Genomic DNA, 19,590 nt, shown 5'->3' with positions numbered 1-19,590 from the left:
GAAAAACATCCCCACAGCATGGCGCTGCCACTACCGTGCTTCACCGTAGGGATGGTGCCAGGTTTCCTCCTGATGTGACGCTTGGCATTCAGGCCAAAGAGTTCAATCTTGGTTTCATCAGACCAGAGAATCTTGTTTCTCATGGTCTGAGAGTCTTTAGGTGCCTTTTGGCAAACTCCAAGAGGGTTGTCATGTGCCTTTTACTGAGGAGTAGCTTCCGTCTGGCCACTCTACCATAAAGGCCTGATTGGTGGAGTGCTGGAGAGATGCTTGTCCTTCTGGAAGGGTTCTCCCATCTCCACAGAGAAACTCAAGAGCTCTGTCAGAGTGACCTTTGGGTTATTGGTCACCTCTCTGACCAAGACCCTTCTCCCCCCAGTTGCTCAGTTTGGCCGAGCAGCCAGCTCTAGGAAGAGTCATGGTGGTTCCAAACTTCATCCACTTAAGAATGATAGAGGCCACTGTGTTCTTGGGGACCTTCAATGCTGCAGAAATATTTTGGTACCCTTCCCCAGATCTGTGCCTCGTCACAATCCTCTCTCCAAGCTCTATGGACCTCATGGCTTGGTTTTGCTCTGACATGCCCAACTGGGGCCTATATAAACAGTGTGCGCCTTTCCAAATCATGTCCAATCAATTGAATTGACCATATTATTCTTTATTTGATTTACCACAGGTGGACTCCAATGAAGTTGTAGAAACATCTCAAGGATGATCAATGGAAACAGGATGCACATGAGCTCAATTTCGAGTCTCATATCAAAGGGTCAGAATACTTATGTAAATTAGGTATTTCTCGTTTTTATTTTTTATAAATTAGCAAACATTTCTAAAAAACATTATGAGGTATTGTGTGTAGATTGCTGAGGATTTTTATTTATTTAATCAATTTTAGAATAAGGCTGTAACATAACAAAATCTGGAAAAAGTAAAGGGGTCTGAATACTTTCCGAAGGCACTGTAATTTCACAGAATTTCGTAACAGATGATCTTGAGAAGAGTAAAAAAAAAATATTAGCAAAGAATTTAAATATACCAATAAAGCTAGAGAAGGAGAAGAAGGTGAAGAAGGTGAAGACATATCCCTCAATGAAAAATGTGCAAATGCTAAATAAATCTAGTTTCTACTCATCCTGTTTGACCTCAGAGTCGGTTTGCCGTGAACTTCACCACAGCAATGATGGTGGACAGGAGGAAGAGCACTGCATTAACAGTTTTCGGAAGGTAGAAGAGTGTTCTTTCCCATCTGTAGAAGAACAACATTGCTTTGAGGACATGACACTATGCAAATTGCAACCAGACAGTGTTAGTTGAAGACTGAGGCATACAGAAGGCATTTATTTTTTATTTAAAAACAACACAATTGACTCATCCAATAATTAAAATAAATGACCTTTTTGCTTATTGAGTACCGACTAAAGAGGTGGTAGTGTTCACCTACCCCTGGGCTCCATCGTGTGTGTTGTTGACTGGGGCCTGAGAGGTGGAAGAGGACACAGCAGGAACTACAGTTGTGGGTGAGGTCAGAGAGATGTCTTGAGGGGTCAGCTTTTCTGTCAAGGTTCAACAGTTTCTGTATTTCATTTATTAGTGTTTAAGTGACACAATTTCAGCGTGATATATCAATGTATCATGTATGCAAAATGACTTAAGTTGAATTCTGTGAATTTGAAAGACTAATTTCACTATATTTGGTTAAAACTGCTCTCTCATTACTTACTGATGATGGTGTCAGTCTGCGTTGTGGTCAGTTGATTGACAGTGGAGATGGTGATGGTGGAAGTGGGGGTAGGGGTGGTGGTGGAGGCAGTGTGATACTCTGCGTTGTGGTCAGTTGATTGACAGTGATGTGAACAGGCATCTGTAGGTCACCTGTGGAACACCAGTACCAGCCAGTATCCCCCATATTCAATCCATTCAGAGTCACTGTTAAAATGTGTCTGTTGTTGTTATCAATGGTCTGCTGTGATGTCACTGATGTTCCATCTAAAAGACCTGAATATCTTCCCACCAAGGGGACATAGTAAATACCCATCTTACACCACAACCACTTCTTAGCCACAGTGTTACTATGGTGACAACAGACAGTGACACTCCCTCCTTCAACTCCAGTCACCTCCTGTTGGTCCACATAGAGTCCTGGAGTACCTGAACACAGAGGTACAGACACAAATTCACCAAGGGAGAAGCAACCCATGTCATTTCATAGACAATTATGTACACTGAGTGTACAAAACATTAAGATCACCTGCTCTCTCCATGACATAGACTGACCAGGTGAATCCAGGTGAAAGCTAGAATCCTTTATTAATGTCACTTGTTAAATCCGCTTCAATCAGTGTAGATGAAGGAAAAGAGACAGGTTAAAGAAGGATTTTTAAGTCTTGAGCAAATTGAGACATGGATTGTGTATGTATGCCATTAAGAGGGTGAATGGGCAAAAACAAATATTTAAGTGCCTTTGAACGGGGTATGGTAGTACGTGCCAGGCGCACCGGTTTGAGTGTGTCAAGAACTGCAACGCTGCTGGGTTTTTCACGCTCAACCGTTTCCCATGTGTATCAAGAATGGTCCACCACCCAAAGGATATCCAGCCAACTTCACACAACTGTGTGAAGCATTGGAGTCAACTGTCAGCGTCTGGGTGCAGTGGGGAAACGGAATCAGGCGCAGGACATAGAACTGAGAATAAATGGCTTGACTCGACTCCAAGTAAATATAGCAAACCCTCCATGCAGGGAAGAGCAAAAACAACAGCTCAACAGACGACGTAACAAAGAACAATCACGCACACACTCAGGAGGGAAAACAGAGGTAATATAGGGAAACTAATAAGCCTAATGAGTAACAGGTGTGAACAATACAGACAGAACTAGTGAGACACAGAAACATTGATCGGTGGCAGCTAGTACTCCGGTGACGACGACCGCCGAAGCCTGCCCGAACGAGGAGAAGGGGCAGCCTCGGCCGATCCGTGACAGTACCCCCCATCTGACTCGCGGCTCCAGCCGTGCGTCGACACCGCCTCGGGGGCGGCCAGGGAGGAGCGCGGAGCAGGGCGAGTCGGATGGCGACGATGGAACTCCCTTAACAAGGAGGGATCGAGGATGTCCCTCCTGGGAACCCAGCTCCGTTCCTCCAGACCGTACCCCTCCCACTCCACGAGATACTGCAGGCCTCCCAACCCGACGCCTCAAATCCATGATGGAACGGACCGAGTACGCCGGTGCCCCCTCAATGTCCAATGGGGGCGGAGGAACCTCCGCACCTCGGACTCCTGGAGCGGACCAGCTGCCACCGGCCTGAGGAGAGGCACATGGAGCGAGGGGTTATACGGTAATCGGGGGAGCTGTAACCTATAACAAACCTCGTTCAACCTCCTCAGGACTTTAAAGGGCCCCACAAACCGCCGACCCAGCTTCCGGCAGGGCAGGCGAAGGGGCAGGTTTTCGGGTTGAGAGCCAGACCCGGTCCCCCGGTGCATAAACCGGAGCCTCACTGCGGTGGCGGTCAGCACTCGCCTTCTGTCTCCTAATCGCCCTTTGCCGGCGTACATGGGCAGCGTTCCATGTCTCCTCCGAGCGCTGAAACCATTCATCCACCGCAGGAGCCTCGATCTGGCTCTGATGCCACGGTGCCAGGACCGGCTGGTAACCTAGTACACACTGAAAGGGAGACAGGTCAGTGGAGGAGTGGCGGAGGGAATTTTGTGCCATTTCTGCCCAGGGGATGTAAACTGACCAATCCCCCTGCCGGTCCTGGCAATACGACCTCAGAAACCTACCCACATCCTGGTTTACTCTTTCTACCTGCCCATTACTCTCGGGGTGAAAACCTGAGGTCAGGCTGACCGAGACCCCCAGATGGTCCATAAATGCCTTCCAGACCCTCAATGTGAACTGGGGACCCCGATCAGACACTATAGGGCAAAGGAATGAGACGACAGGACTTAGAAATCCGATCCACAACGACCAGGATCGTGGTGTTACCCTGTGACGGAGGAAGATCTGTAACAAAGTCCACCGATAGGTGTGACCACGGCCGCTGTGGAACGGGGAGAGGTTGTAATTTACCTCTGGGCAGGTGTCTAGGTGCTTTGCACTGAGCGCACACCGAACAGGAAGAAACATAAACCCTCATGTCCTGAGCTAAGGTCGGCCACCAGTACTTCCCACTAAGACAGCGCACTGTCCGACCAATGCCAGGATGGCCAGAAGAAGGTGACGTGTGAGCCCAATAAATCAAACGATCGCGAACTTCTGACGGAATGTACGCATGACCCACTGGACACTGGGGGAGAGTGGGCTCCGTGCGTAACGCCCGCTCGATGTCCGCGTCAACCTCCCATACCACCGACGCCACCAGACAAGAAGCCGGAAGTATGGGAGTAGGCTCCCTGGTCCGATCCTCTGAGTCATATAGCCAGGACAGAGCGTCTGCCTTAGCATTCTGGGAACCTAGTCTATACGATAGGGTGAACACAAAACGCGTGAAAAACAGGCGAGGATTCAGTCTCCTCGCTGCCCGAATGTACTCCAGATTGCGGTGGTCAGTCAAAATGAGAAAAGGGTGTTTAGCCCCCTCAAGCCAAAGTCTCCACACCTTAAGAGCTTTCACAACAGCTAACAGCTCCTGATCCCCCACGTCGTAGTTTTGCTCCACCGGGCTGAGCTTCTTCGAGAAGAAAGCACAGGGGCGGAGTTTGGGAGGCGTACCCAGCGCTGAGACAGTACAGCTCCTATCCCGCCTCGGACGCGTCCACCTCGACTATGAATTGCAAGAATGGATCCGGATGAGCCAGCACGGGAGCCGTGGTGAACAGCGCCTTCAGCTGACCAAAAACCACTGCAGGCGCACCGAACTGCCCTTTAGCAAAGAGGTTATGGGAGCTGCTACCTGGCCAAAGCCCTGGATAAATCTCCGGTAGTAGTTGGCAAAACCCCAAAATCGCTGCACCTCCTTTACCGTGGTAGGAGTCGGCCAATTACGCACGGCTGAAATGCGGTCACACTCCATCTCGACCCCTGACTCTGACAAGCGGTATCCTAAGAAGGAGACGGACTGTCTGAAGAACAGACATTTCTCAGCCTTAACGTACAGGTCACGCTCCAACAGTCTACCAAGCATCTTGCGCACCAGGGACACATGAGAATATCATCTATATACACCACTACACCCTGTCCGTGCAGGTCCCTGAAAAATCTCATCGACAAAAGATTGAAAGACTGAGGGAGCATTCATCAACCCGTACGGCATGACGAGGTACTCATAGTGACCAGCGGTGGTACTAAATGCCGTCTTCCACTCGTCCCCCTCCCGGATACGGATCAGATTGTACGCGCTCCTGAGGTCCAATTTTGTGAAGAAGCGTGCCCCGTGCAATGACTCCGTCACACTAGCAATGAGAGGAAGAGGATAGCTGTATTTTACGGTTATCTGATTTAGACCTCATTAGTCAATGCACGGGCGTAAACCTCCATCCTTTTTCTTCACAAAAAAGAAACTCGAGGAGGCAGGGGAAGTGGAGGGCCGAATGTATCCCTGTCCCAGAGATTCGGTGACATATGTCTCCATAGCCACCGTCTCCTCCTGTGACAGAGGATACACGTGACTCCTGGGAAGTGCAGCACCCTCACGGAGATCTATCGCACAATCCCCTCGTCGATGGGGTGGTAATTGAGTCGCCTTCCTTTTACAGAAGGCGAGAGCCAAATCGGCATATTCTGAGGGAATGTGCATTGGGGAGACATGGTTTGGACTCTCCACCGTGGTTGCCCCTACGGAAACACCTACACACCTTCCCGAGCACTGAGGTGACCATCCCTTAAGAGCCCTCTGTTGCCACGAAATACTGGGGTCATGGGTGGCTAGCCAGGGAAGGCCCAGCACCATGGGAAACGCAGGGGTATCAATAAGGAAGAGACTCATTCTCTCTTCATGACCCCCCTGTGTCTCCATCCGAAGTGGAGCTGTGACCTCCCTAACCATACCTGACCCTAATGGGCGACTATCTAGGGCACGTATGGGGAAGGGCACACCTAACGGCAATATAGGAATCCCTAATCTATGCGCAACCAATCTGTCCATGAAATTCCCAGCTGCGCCGGAATCTACGAGCGCCCTATGCTGGGAATGTGTGGAAAACTCAGGCTCCATAGGTGTGGACTCGGAAGTGCTGGGGGATGGACTGGACGGACCCTGATCTGGACATCCGCAGGTAGCCAACAGGTTATCCAGCCGGATCGATAAATCTACCAGCTGGTCCAGGTTAAGATTAGTGTCCCTGCAGGCCAGCTCCCGACGAACGTCCTCCCGTAGACTGCACCGGTAGTGATCAATCAGGGCCCTCTCGTTTCCATCCCGCGCTGGCTGCCAGTGTCCTGAAATCCAGGGCTTATTCCTGTGCGCTCCTCCTTCCCTGGCTGAGGTGAAACAGACGCTCCCCCGCCGCTCTCCCCTCAGGCGGATGATCGAATACTGCCCGGAAGCGGGGCGGGTAAAGTCCTCATAACGAACGGACTCAGCGTCTATTCCACCCCACTCCCGCGTTGGCCCATTCCAGGGCTCTGCCCGACAGACAGGAGATGAGGGCGGACACGCTCTCGTATCCCGAGGGAGCCTGGTGGATGGTGGCCAGGTAAAGTTCCACCTGGAGCAGGAAACCCTTACACCAGGCAGCTGTCCCATCGTATTCCCTCGGGAGCGAGAGCCGAAGACCACTGGACCCAGGGTTGGAGGATCTTGATGGAAGAGAAATCGGCGAAAGAGGAGGTGTAGAAAACCCACCTCTCTCCCATCGATCCATGGTGTGGATCACTTGATCCAGAGCCGAACCTAGTCGCTGCAGCATGGTCGCGTGCTGGTTGATGCGTTCCTCCAACAAAGCGCTGGGATCGGGCGTGCCTGCTGACTCCATAACGGGTGCGTGATTCTGTCAGTGTCTGGGTGCAGTGGGGAAACGGAATCAGGCGCAGGACACAGAACTGAGAATAAATGGCTTTACTCGACTCCAAGTAAATATAGCAAACCCTCCACGCAGGGAAGAGCAAAAACAACAGCTCAACAGACGACGTAACAAAGAACAATCACGCACACACTCAGGAGGGAAAACAGAGGTAATATAGGGAAACTAATAAGCCTAATGAGTAACAGGTGTGAACAATACAGACAGAACTAGTGAGACACAGAAACATCGATCGGTGGCAGCTAGTACTCCGGAGACGACCGCCGAAGCCTGCCCGAACGAGAGGAGGGCAGCCTCGGCCGTATCCTTGACATCAACATGGGCCAGCATCTCTGTGGAACACATTTGACACCTTGTAGAGTCCATGCCCTGACGAATTGAGGCTGTTCTGAGGTCAAAAGGGGGTGCAACTCAATATTAGGAAGGTGTTCCTAATGTTTTGTACACTCAGTGTATACAAACACTAGATTGCTGATGCTATGTATTGGCCAATGAGAGGCTTTGAAGCCACCGTCCGCCATATTGGTACTCCTCAGAAGGAGCGGTCTTCAATAGGAAGAATGGAATTCTACAGTATTTCAATTTAATGTCTCAAAGATAATTAATAAATCAGCATTTTGTTGTGATTTTGATTTCATTATGCATGGCTTATGAATGTGTTATGAAGTCCTTATGTAGAAACCCTTCATAATAAAGTGTTTCTGTTCTCCACAGTATAACAATGTATACCCACAATGAAAACACACTCCATACATACATTGTATCTGCCTATATGTATAGCCATGTAAATACATTGTATTTAGAGCCTTAAAACAGTCTTCCCCAAATAATAGCTACATAGCTGTGTCATACTGAACAAATAAAAAAAACAGTGTGATTGAGGAGAGGTATGGGGAGCTAACCTGTGGTAACTGACAGGTGCAAGTATGTATGTTGATCTCTTCCTGTAGTCTCCACAGCACACCAGTAATACCCAGAGTCCTCTGGCTGCAGATCAGTCATGGTAACAGAGAAGATTCTTCGGGTGACATCATCAGAGATTGACACCGTCCCAGATATCTTTGGTTGGTCTGTGCGTACTAGAGCAGAACAAGAATTCCAGTAATCTCCTTGACACCAGTATTTGACATATTCTATGTATCTCAGATTATAGCGACATGGGATGGTGATGGAGTTTCCTGTCTTCACAGACACCTTACTCACTGTGGACACACCGTACTCCCCTGCCTGGGTACCTGCAGACACAGCAACAGAAAACACATTTAGACTCAGTCCTTTCGGTCAACTGATAAGGTGGTCTACCAATTACCCATTCAGGTGGACAAGGACAACAGTCGGAGTGAGTAGTGTACAAAATGGCTGGTATGGCAGGGATGAGTGTGGGCTGAATATGTAGGCTAGCTAATATTTTGTCTGACTTCAAGCAGCAGCGCACTGAACCATGAGACTTTTTCACTTCATAAAAACATTTTACCCTTACCTGAGAGTCTGGAGCAGAGGAGGAGGAGGAGGGAGAGATGAAGAGCCATGTGTGGTTTGTGTTTCTGTGTTATAGTACCTGTACACAAATGTATTTCTCAAGGACAGAGGCACCAAAGACAATGACTCCTATACACATCACTGTCTGTACCCCTCATTCTGCTTCTGTTAAAGTGAACATACCCCTGATTGGCTGGTAACAATACATTCTGTGGATCAGTCATTACAATTGATATGATTTGATTTATTCAAATTAATTGATTTCAATTCTTTATTTATGTACTTACTTTATGTACTTGTATTTGTTCCCAATAAAGTTAGACCAATATCTCCACAGACCAGACCAAAAATCAGCTTCAAAGTAAACCCATGATTAGACTTCCAGTCTATGTGATTTTAAGGTGTTTTGCCAAAATCCAGATATGAACCCTCTCTGTCTTAAAAAGAATTAGACTAGAAAGGAATAGAAATAGAAACAATAAACGTTGTCCAGGAAATAAACCCTGGTCATAGACACAGCTCCAAACCACATTGTCCTGTAAGGTAGCGAATCAGCAGTAGCTCAGGAAGCTGCTGTACCACAAGACTACAGGTTTCAGGTTAACTCAATGCATTACATGTTGATAAAAGACTGCTTAGCTAAACTGTAGGGTTGGTTGGCAGTGGCTGGTATGGTGTCACTATTGGTTTATTTGACAAAAAGGTTGTTGGAGTTCCAGAATCCAGTGAGGAATATTTGCAGTGCGGGACAAAAACAGGAAAACCACACCAAAAAATTACAAACTTGAAAAACACGAGACTAGACTTCAACTTGGTTTTCAATCGATGCCCATATGTCTTGGGTTCTAAACGCTACATGCTTCTGCATCAAAAGTTCATTGCCGCGTTCACGTGCTGTCGGATTTCTTTGAAATTCCTAGTTCCGACTGGGAATTTTCACATGAAAAACCCTCCAAGTCGGAATTACAAGGGGTTTTGAGAAAATGTTGCTGCCCGAAAGTTGTTGAGTTGTGAAGTTTCACCACTGACCTTTTAACCTTTTCAACCAAAGGATGACAACAAATACATTTTTGACCACTACAGCCTCATCAATATGTATAATGTAGCTAGTTTGACCATATTGTCAATGTTAAGTAAGCTAGCTAAACTCTTATTAGTTGAAGAATTGTTCCGACCAAATCACTAAAAGCACATGAATGAAACAAAGTTGTATTTCCGACACCACAACTAGGAAATAGGAAGTTCTGATGAGCACGTGAATGCAGCATTTCATGGTCGTCACTAGCTTCCATAGCCACAAAGTCATAAACCCCGCCCATTTCTACAATTGATGTTCTTAAAATTCTATTTTAAACCTAACCTTAACCCTTAACCTAACCACACTGCTAACCTTATGCCTAACCTTAAATAAAATGTTGACTTTGTGGCTGTGGAATCTGACTCGGTGGCTATGGAAGCTAGTGGAATCTGCTTATCATGGTCTGCCCGCGACTCCAGGTCCGGGGACGAGCTCTACCCCAGCCTTTAAATTGCCATAGCCCCTCCTACGGAAACAATCAAATTCAATAAAGAAACTATACATTCAAAATTGCTAAAAATATTCTAAAAAACATAATACAAGGTGCCATAAATTAATCAAAGTAAATGTTTACAGAAACCAACTTAAGGTACTTAAACAGTAACATATGATAAATGCCCCACTGTTCATCAATTCCCCTGCCCTGTACTTTAACAGATTTGGTTTGAACCCCGGGAACTCCTCCATAATTGTCCTTTGACTATCCACTCTGGTTAATAATTTATTTTGGGCAGACGGAGACCAGGACACGTGAATGTTCAATGGCGACCACAAACAGTTCTGATTTTGTATATAGGTTCAGAACCTTTATGAAACAGCAGAGTTGAAAAATATATAGCAAATATAAATCAAAACTGGATGGTCTTCAGAGATAGATAGGATGGGTTGAGGGTAGCTGAAGGATGGGACTAAAAACAAACAAAAGAGAGCTATTGTAAAATATACTGTGTCCGTAAAATGTATATAGTTTGTATAAGCTGGAAGTAGAAGCTTAAGTGTTGTTGTCCATTAGTTTACTGGAAAGAGGAGACAGAGGGCTGTGAGACAGAGGTTTAATCCTTGATACATGAAAATAGGGATGTATACGGAGGGTGCGGGGCTAAGAATCTTAGAGATGGGGAAAGGGCCGATATAACGGGGGGATAGTTTGCGGAACTCCACCCGGAGGGGCAGATCCCGAGTGGTCCGCCATACCCTCTGCCCGAGACGACAATGGGGAGCCGGAGTCCGATGGCGGTCCGCCTGTCGTCCATACCTGGAGGTGGTCTTGAGAAGAGCATACCGGGCTCTCTTCCAGGTACGGCGACAGTGGCGGACGGACATCTGGGCCGAGGGTATGCTGACCTTGTCCTCTTGCTCAGGGAAGAGCGGGGGCTGATATCCCATCGAACACCCGAAAGGCGAGAGACCAGTGACTGAGCAGGGAAGGGTGTTGCGGGCATATTCCACCCACACGAGTTGCTGGCTCCAGGAGGTGGGGTTGGCGGAGACGAGGCAACGAAGAGTCGTCTCCAGGTCCTGATTGGCTCCCTCCGACTGGCCGTTAGATTGGGGGTGAAAACCGGAGGACAGGCTGGCCGATGCCCCAATGAGGGTGCAGAAACGCCTTCCAGAACCAGAACGAAAACAGAGGACCGCGATCGGAGACCACCGGAGGTCCATGGATCCGGAAGACGTGCTGCACCATGACTGGGCCATTTCCTTGGCTGAGGGTGACTTGGGAAGGGGAATGAAGTTGGCGGCTTTGGAAAAACCTATCCACCAACGTGAGGATAGTGGTATTGCCATCTGATGGAGGGAGACCCTTGACGAAGTCCAGGGATATATGGGACCTGGTGCGGTGAGGAACGGGAAGAGGTTGAAGGAGGCCAGCCGGAGCTTGCCTTAGAATTTTATTCTGAGTACACACAGTGCAGGCGGTGATGAACATGGAGACGTCATGAACCAAGGTGGGCCACCAAAAAGTAGTCGTACAAAGGTCAGGGTCCGACGGGAGCCAGGATGGCTGGCCAGTCGGGAGGAATGAGCCCATTCCAGAACTGGGGAACAGGCAGAGTCCGGGACAAACATCTGGGTAACCAGGCCCCCTCCCCGGGGTCCGTCTGGGAACACTGCGCCTCACGGACCTGGTTCTCTATACCCCAGACGAATGCAGCCGCGAGACAAGAGTTAGGGTAGGGCGGTCTCAGGGTCCGTTGGTGTAGCAGAGGGGCTATAGAGGCGTGAAAGCTCATCCGGCTTCACATTCTTGGATCCCGGGCTGAATGAGATGGTGAAGTTGAACCGAGTGAATAGCAGGGTCTGTCGAGATTGCCTGGAGTTGAGGCGCTTGGCGGTGTGGAGATATTCCAGGTTCTTGTGATCCATCCACACTATGAAAGGGTGTTCCTTCCTCTCTAACCAGTGCCTCCACTCCTCTAACGCCATCTTAACCGTGAAGAGTTCTCGGTTACCCGCGTCATAATTCCTTTCAGTGGTGTTGAGACGATGGGAGAGGAAAGTGCAGGGATGCAACATTTGGTCTTGGGCCGAACGCTGGGACAGGACAGACCCCAATCTGATGTCCAAGGCGTCGACCTCCAACACGAACTGCCAGGACTGATCCGGATGGATTAGGATGGGGCGGTTGTGAATCGGTGCTTGAGGTCCAAGAACGCCCGGTCTGCAGCTGGAGACCACGTGAACGGGACCATTGGAGAGGTGAGTGCTGAAAAACATGGAGGACATGTTCTTGAGCCAAGCGGGAAAAAACAAGAATGTCATTGAGGTAGACGAACACGAACCGGTTCAACATGTCACGGAGAACATTGTTAACCAGGGCCTGGAACACTGCAGGAGCGTTGGTCAGTCCGAATGGCATAACAAGGTATTCGTAGTGCCTGCTAGCCGTGTTAAAGGATGTCTTCTACTTGTCCCCTTCCCGTATCCGTACCAGATGGTAGGCGTTCAGGAGGTCCAACTTGGAGAAGATGGTAGCCCCCTGGAGAGACTCAAAAGCCGAGGCGATGAGGTGAAGTGGGTAACGGTTTTTAACCGTGATGTCATTCAGGCCCCGGTAGTCGATACGCAGACGCAAGGTTTTGTCCTTCTTCTCCACAAAGAAGAACCCTCTGCCGGCGGGGAGGCAGAAGGACGGATACACCCTGCAGCCAGGAGTCCTCAATGTACGTTTCCATCGCCTTGGTCTCCGGACCCGACAGGGAATAGAGCCACCCCTGAGGCGGTGCAGTGCCCGGGAGAAGGTCAATGGCGCAGTCATAGGGCCGATGCGGAGGAAGTGAGGTGGCACGGGCCTTGCTGAAAACCTCCCGGACGTCCTGGTATTCCACGGGAATGGCGAAGAGGTCCGAGACTTTACCCAAGCCTGCAGGAATACGTTCCGGGGCAGGCTGCGCCTACTTCAGGCATTGAGCATGGCAGAATGCGCTCCAAACCTTGATCGAACCCACAGTCCAGTCCACAAGGGGATTGTGTCTTTGGAGCCATGAAAACCCCAACACAACGGGTACCTGAGGGGATTCGATAAGTAGAAACTGGATCGTCTCACTGTGGTTGCCTGACACTCGCAGGTTGATAGGAACCATGTTGTGGGTGACTCTGCCAATAGAACGCTCATCCAGCGCTCCGACGTCCATGGGAATAGAGAGGGTTTGAGTGGGGATTCCCAACTCTGACACCAGGGTAGCGTCCATAAAACTCTTGTCGGCCCCAGAGTCAATGAGTACCGGGAGAGATTTGGACCGGTCACCGCACAGCAGGATGGCATGGAGAGGGGTACGAGTAATGGGAGACTGGACATTCTCCGTAATGGCCACCAGTGTACTCATACCTCCTGATGAGCCGGGTCTTTTTACAGGACAGGTAGAAATATAATGACAGCCCTATGTGTTCAGTCTGTGTAACCATTCGGCAGGAGACAATCTAGCTCTGCCAAGTTGCATAGGCTCCGGGAGTCGGCAACCCTCTGTGATTTCTGAGAGAACTCGGGTGACATCGGATTCACTCGGAAGTGTAGACTTCGGGGATTTCCGGGATTCCTTGGAGGCGAGGTGGAAATTGAGGACGTGCGAGGGCAACCGGAACAGAAGATGAGGAGTACTGGGAGAGAAAAGCCTGGCAGGTTCCAGAATCTCCAGCATAGCGCTCCGGAGGTAAGCAAGGTTCTCGGGACACCGTGGTAGGCTGGGAAGAAGTGCCGCTGGTGGCAGGGTTGCTGAGAGTCTGGGGGATTAAAGTAGTGGCTGCTGCCTAATAGACAATCCGCTGACTTTCTCCGGCAATGTATGGAAAGCACAGCCGTGGCGTTCAGCCAAGGTCTGGAATCCTTCCATAAGGTTGTGAAGTAACTCCTCGTGTCTTGCAATGGTGGCTCAGTGGGAGGAGACGGCGTCGCAGAGCTTGTCCGAGTCTGCTGGGTCAGCCAGTTTGTACAATCAGGAATCAGGATAAGACCCATATGCAAACAGTTCAAATCATAGATGTTTATTACAAAACATTGGGCAGGCAAACGACAGGTCAAGGGCAGGCAGAGGTCAGTATTCCAGGGCAGAGTCAATAAGGTAGAGAACGGCAGGCAGGCTCAGGGTCAGGTCAAGCAGAGGTTTGTAAACCAGGTTAGAGTCAGATATGTCCAGGAACGCAGGCATGCTCGGAGTCAGGACAGGTAGAATAGGTCAGAACCGGGAGAACTAGAAAACAGGGACTAGAGAGAATAGAAGTACGGGAAAAACACGCTGGTAGGCTTGACGAAACAAGACAAACTGGCAACAGACAAACAGAAAACACAGGTAGAAATGCACAGGGGATACTGGGAAATGACTTTATTAAAGTTTTCAACAAAGCCGATACCAGTCTGCAGAGGGCACACATCCTCAAGGTGTCCCTCCATCTTATATAGTCCTCTTCAGTTTTCCCGCTCTTTTATTGCTCCGCCCACTTCCTTTGTCCCTGAGGACGGCTGAACTATTACTCCAACCAATCACCCGCTCCCCTGTCTTGCACACACACTCATGTTTAGTTTAAACATGACAAGGCCCTAAATTACACAAACCTCACCCCCTCATGCTGTAATCAATCAAGAAGATACCAAGGAGACAAAGGTCTAGCCCAAACTTTATTCAACCCTGGTGCTGCTCCCTTCACTGTGTTTGAAGAGAGAGACAAAAACAAACGGCCCAATTCAGTTAGCCACAAAGAATGTTAACTATATGTTCATGATTAACTCAATTTTATCTGATAATCCATTAAAAATACACATCAGGTGTGACAGATGTCCATTGTGCAATATAGACAGTATAGTACATTTTATTATCGCAGTACAGCATTTATTATACAAAGTAGCTACTATACTATACTATCTATACTTTTGATCATGATTAGTTACAGGCATAGAACAATTAATTAGGTGAGAGATATAAGATGATGATGTAAAAAACAAGTGACAAGGGGAAAGGTGGATGGAAAATAACTAATAACAGATATGTGGTAACAATGAAAACTAACACAGCAGACTGTCTTCAGTAGTTTATGGACACAAAAGGATAGAGGGGTCTTTCTGGCGTGGGTAAAGAGGTATGACAGAAGCATATTGGAGGCAGATAGATGTTGTGACACAGGAGAGGGGAGTGGGCTGTCCTTCCAGGATAAGGACTCCACCAAGGTCACTCAGTCAGTCACTGCTGTGCTGCTGCTGCCCTCTGCTGGAGAGAACGTGTAACATTCAGTCACAATCACTGTGGTGACATTTCCAATAGATAGAGATCTAGAATCATCTTCCCCTCCCCCAATCCTAACCTTAACCTTTAGTGGGATTTAAAAAAATATAATCTGACCCAAGATCAGCATCTAGGGGCAACTTCACCCTAAACCCAGGCACACTCCACACTGTAATGTTATGGATACACACTGAAAACAATGTGGTTAGCTGGTCACAATGTGATTATACAGTTTTTCATGCAGCAAAACTAAAAAGACTAAGAAAGATTTGTGTGGTTAAAGAGTGACGTTTACAACACATAGCAATGTGGTGTTGTCTGTATCTTTGTTGAGAAATCAGCATCATCTGGTACAACAGACAGAGGAGACACCAACACTGACCTGTGTGGTCACCTGTAGAGCTAGTGAGCTGTAGACCACATTATCATCTGGTTCTGCTGCCTACAGAGGAGGAACAGGTAGAGAGGTGAACAGGGACAGTTCTGTTATAATGGAGAGTACAGTTTAAAACACAGTTCTCTGTGAAAGACAGTTGTAATTGTGATATGTGACATAAAGGTGATATATTATGCCTATAGGTATACTGGTGACATAACCATGACTATATTAACACTGAGAAAACAATCACCTACTGTTGTTTCTGATAACATAATACTAGCTGTGGCTAATCAACAGAGCAGCATGGTTACATACATAGGAAGACAGAGTATAGGAACTTCAGATACTCAGCTCAACACTGCAGGGATTGAGGATAGAGAGAGAGAGAGAACCCCAGCTCACACTGCAGAAATAGAGGATATATATATATAGAGAGAGAGAGAGAGAGAGAGAGAGAGAGAGAGAGAGAGAGAGAGAGAGAGAGAGAGAGAGAGAGAGAGAGAACCCAAGCTCACACTGCAGAGATAGAGGAGAGAGAAAGAACCTTAGCTCCATGCAGAGATGGAGTGATTGGTACTAGTCCAAGATCTCCACAGACCAAAACCAGGTTTATTCAGTTTGTACCTGCTGTGCTGTTTCTCTGGTGTATCTCACTGTACTGTATGTAATGTCCTGCTCAGGGTCGGCAGACTGCAAAGAAATAAATAGCAAAGAGATACAGGACTTGTCTATTTACCAACTAAACCACAGTTTGTTTCCATGAAAGGATGCAGTCAGAGATATATTTAGTGAACTGACAATTTCCTGTTCTCTGTCTTTGTCAAGGGTGCTGAAGGTGGGTGTGGTGCATGAATCAAGCGCAGGACGCAGAAGCTCAGTCCAAAAGACTTTAGTGCAATATTCACGTAGAAAATAAGCACAATAAGCCCGAAGGCGAAATAATGGCGCACACAGGCGTCAAACAAATGGCGCACTAACATGTGCGAAAAACCTCTCCAAAACACTGGAGGGAAGTACGTAGCTCCAACACAAAACAGAAGAGCAATCACACACAAGACAAACACACACAACGAGAACTAAATAGGACACTAACGAGGACTAAACAAGACACAGGTGTACAACATCAAGACAAAACCAAACGAACATGAAACATAGATCGGTGGCAGCTAGTACTCCGGGGACGACGACCGCCGAAGCCTGCCCGAACCAGGAGGAGGAGCAGCCTCGGCCGAAACCGTGACAGTACCCCTCCCTTGACGCGCGGCTCCAGTCGTGCGCCGACCCCGGCCTTTGGGACGACCAGGAGGACGCGGAGCAGGGCGCGCGGGATGGTCCCGGTGGAACTCCGACAGGAGAGATGGGTCTAGGATGTCCCTCCGCGACACCCAGCACCGCTCCTCCGGGCCGTACCCCTCCCACTCCACGAGATACTGGAGACCCCCCATCCGGCGTCTTGAGTCCAAGATGGACCGAACGGTGTACGCCGGAGCCCCTCGATGTCCAGTGGGGGCGGAGGAGTCTCCCTATCTCATTGTCCTGGAGTGGACCAGCTACCACCGGCCTGAGAAGAGACACATGGAACGAGGGGTTAATATTCTTATACTCAACAGGTAGATGTAACCTATAACACACCTCGTTCAATCTTCTCAGGACTTTAAAAGGCCCCACAAACCGCCGACCCAGCTTCCGGCAGGGCAGGCGGAGGGGTAGGTTTCTGGTAGAGAGCCAGACTTGATCTCCGGGTGCGTACACCGGCCCCTCACTGCGGTGGAGATCGGCGCTCGCCTTGTGAGAAGGACGGCCCGCTGCAGGTGGACGTGGGCAGCGTTCCACGTCTCTTCCGAGCGCCTCATCCAATCATCCACCGCAGGGGCCTCGATCTGGCTCTGCTGCCAAGGTGCCAGAACCGGCTGGTAACCTAACACACATTGGAAGGGGGTTAGGTTGGTAGAGGAGTGGCGGAGAGAGTTCTGGGCCATCTCGGCCCAGGGAATGTACCGTGCCCACTCCTCCGGCCGGCCCTGGCAATACGACCTCAGAAACCTACCCACATCCTGGTTGACACGTTCTACCTGCCCGTTACTCTCCGGGTGGTACCCTGAGGTAAGGCTAACCGAGACCCCCAAACGCTCCATGAACGCTCTCCAAACACGGGAGGTAAACTGGGGGCCTCGATCAGACACTATATCCTCGGGTACCCCGTAATGCCGGAAGACGTGGGTAAATAGGGCCTCAGCGGTCTGTAGGGCAGTAGGAAGACCCGACATAGGGAGAAGACGACAGGCCTTAGAGAACCGGTCCACAACGACCAGGATGGTGGTATTCCCCTGAGAGAGGGAAGGTCTGTCACAAAATCCACCGAGAGGTGGGACCATGGTCGTTGTGTAACGGGCAGGGGTTGTAACTTACCCCTGGGCAGATGTCGGGCGCCTTACACTGGGCGCACACCGAGCAGGAGGAGACATAAACCCTCACATCCCTAGCCAAAGTGGGCCACCAGTATTTAGTGCTAAGGCAATGCACTGTCCGGCCAATACCCGGATGTCCAGAGGAGGGTGATGTGAGCCCAGTAAATGAGTCGATCCCGAATCTCGAGCGGAACGTACTTCCGACCCTCAGGACACTGTGGAGGGCTGGGGTCGGTGCACCGCCGCTCGATTTCGCATCGACCTCCCACACCACCGGTGCCACAAGGCAAGACTCCGGTAGTATGGGAGTAGGCTCAACGGACCTCTCCTCCGTGTCATACCGCCGGGACAGCGCATCTGCCTTACCATTCTGGGACCCAGGGATGTACGTGATTTTAAATACGAACCTGGTGAGAAACATAATCCATCGAGCCTGGCGAGGGTTCAGTCTCCTCGCTGCCCGGATGTACTCCAGGTTCCGATGGTCAGTCAAAATGAGGAAAGAGTGTTGAGCCCCCTCAAGCCAATGCCTCCACACCTTAAGGGCTTGAACTACAGCTAACAGCTCCCTGTCCCCAACGTCATAGTTACGCTCCGCCGGGCTGAGCTTTTTTTGAGTAAAAGCACAGGGGTGGAGTTTAGGTGGCGTGCCGGACCGTTGAGAGAGAACGGCCCCTATAACAGCCTCAGACGCGTCTACCTCAACCTGAAAGGGTAATGCGGGATCCGGATGCGCCAGCACCGGAGCCGACGTAAACATGGTCCTTCAGTCTCCTAAAGGCCCTGTCCGCATCAGCTGACCACTGCAGGCGCACCGGACCCCCTTTCAGAAGGGACGTGATGGAAGCTGCCACCTGTACAAAACCCCGGATAAACCTCCGGTAGTAATTCGCAAAGCCCAAGAACTGCTGCACCTCTTTTACAGTGGTTGGAGTTTGCCAATTACGCACAGCGGACACCGATCCACCTCCATTCTCACCCTGACGCGGACAACCGATAACCCAAAAGAAGACCGACTCCTGGAAAAACAGACATTTCTCTGCCTTGACATATAGGTCGTGCTCCAACAGCCTCCTCAATACACGACGCACCAGGGTTATATGCTCGGCTCGGGTAGACGAGTACACCAGAATGTCATCAATGTACCACGACCACCCCTTGTCCCTGCATATCCTGGAAAATGTCATCTACGAAGGATTGGAAGACTGATGGAGCATTCATCAACCCATATGGCATGACGAGATATTCGAAATGACCTGACGTGGTACTAAACGCTGTCTTCCATTCGTCGCCCTCCCTAATGCGCACCAAGTTATACGCGCTCCTGAGATCCAATTTTGTGAAAAACCGCGCTCCATGCAATGACTCTGTCATGGTCGCAATCAGAGGGAGTGGATAACTGTATTTCACAGTAATCTGATTGAGACCACGGTAATCAATGCACGGGCGCAACCCTCCATCTTTCTTCTTCACAAAAAAGAAGCTCGAGGAGGCGGGAGAAGTGGAGGGCCGAATGTATCCCTGTCTCAAAGATTCGGCTATGTAAGTCTCCATAGCTTTTCTCTCCT

At 49.4% G+C, this 19,590-nt stretch overlaps 1 protein-coding gene across 1 annotated transcript in view; it reads right to left on the bottom strand.

Moving 5' to 3' along the window:
• The window catches only part of LOC121558402 (polymeric immunoglobulin receptor-like), a 32,730-nt gene extending 21,956 nt beyond the window's left edge, over nucleotides 1–10,774 (bottom strand). The window contains exons 1-4 of the mRNA XM_045219648.1: nucleotides 10,716–10,774; nucleotides 8,445–8,452; nucleotides 7,867–8,199; nucleotides 1,819–2,148 (exon numbers count right to left, since the gene is read on the bottom strand). Of these exons, the coding sequence (XP_045075583.1) occupies nucleotides 1,819–2,148; nucleotides 7,867–8,199; nucleotides 8,445–8,452; nucleotides 10,716–10,774 (730 nt within the window). The remainder of the gene's footprint in view (nucleotides 1–1,818; nucleotides 2,149–7,866; nucleotides 8,200–8,444; nucleotides 8,453–10,715) is intronic.
• Nucleotides 10,775–19,590: the final 8,816 nt, after the last annotated feature.

This window comes from Coregonus clupeaformis, unplaced genomic scaffold, assembly GCF_020615455.1.
Source record: "Coregonus clupeaformis isolate EN_2021a unplaced genomic scaffold, ASM2061545v1 scaf2575, whole genome shotgun sequence".
In the NCBI taxonomy this organism is placed as follows: domain Eukaryota; kingdom Metazoa; phylum Chordata; class Actinopteri; order Salmoniformes; family Salmonidae; genus Coregonus; species Coregonus clupeaformis.
Note: the sequence above shows the minus strand (reverse complement) of the source record. Positions and strands in the feature narration are given on the sequence as shown.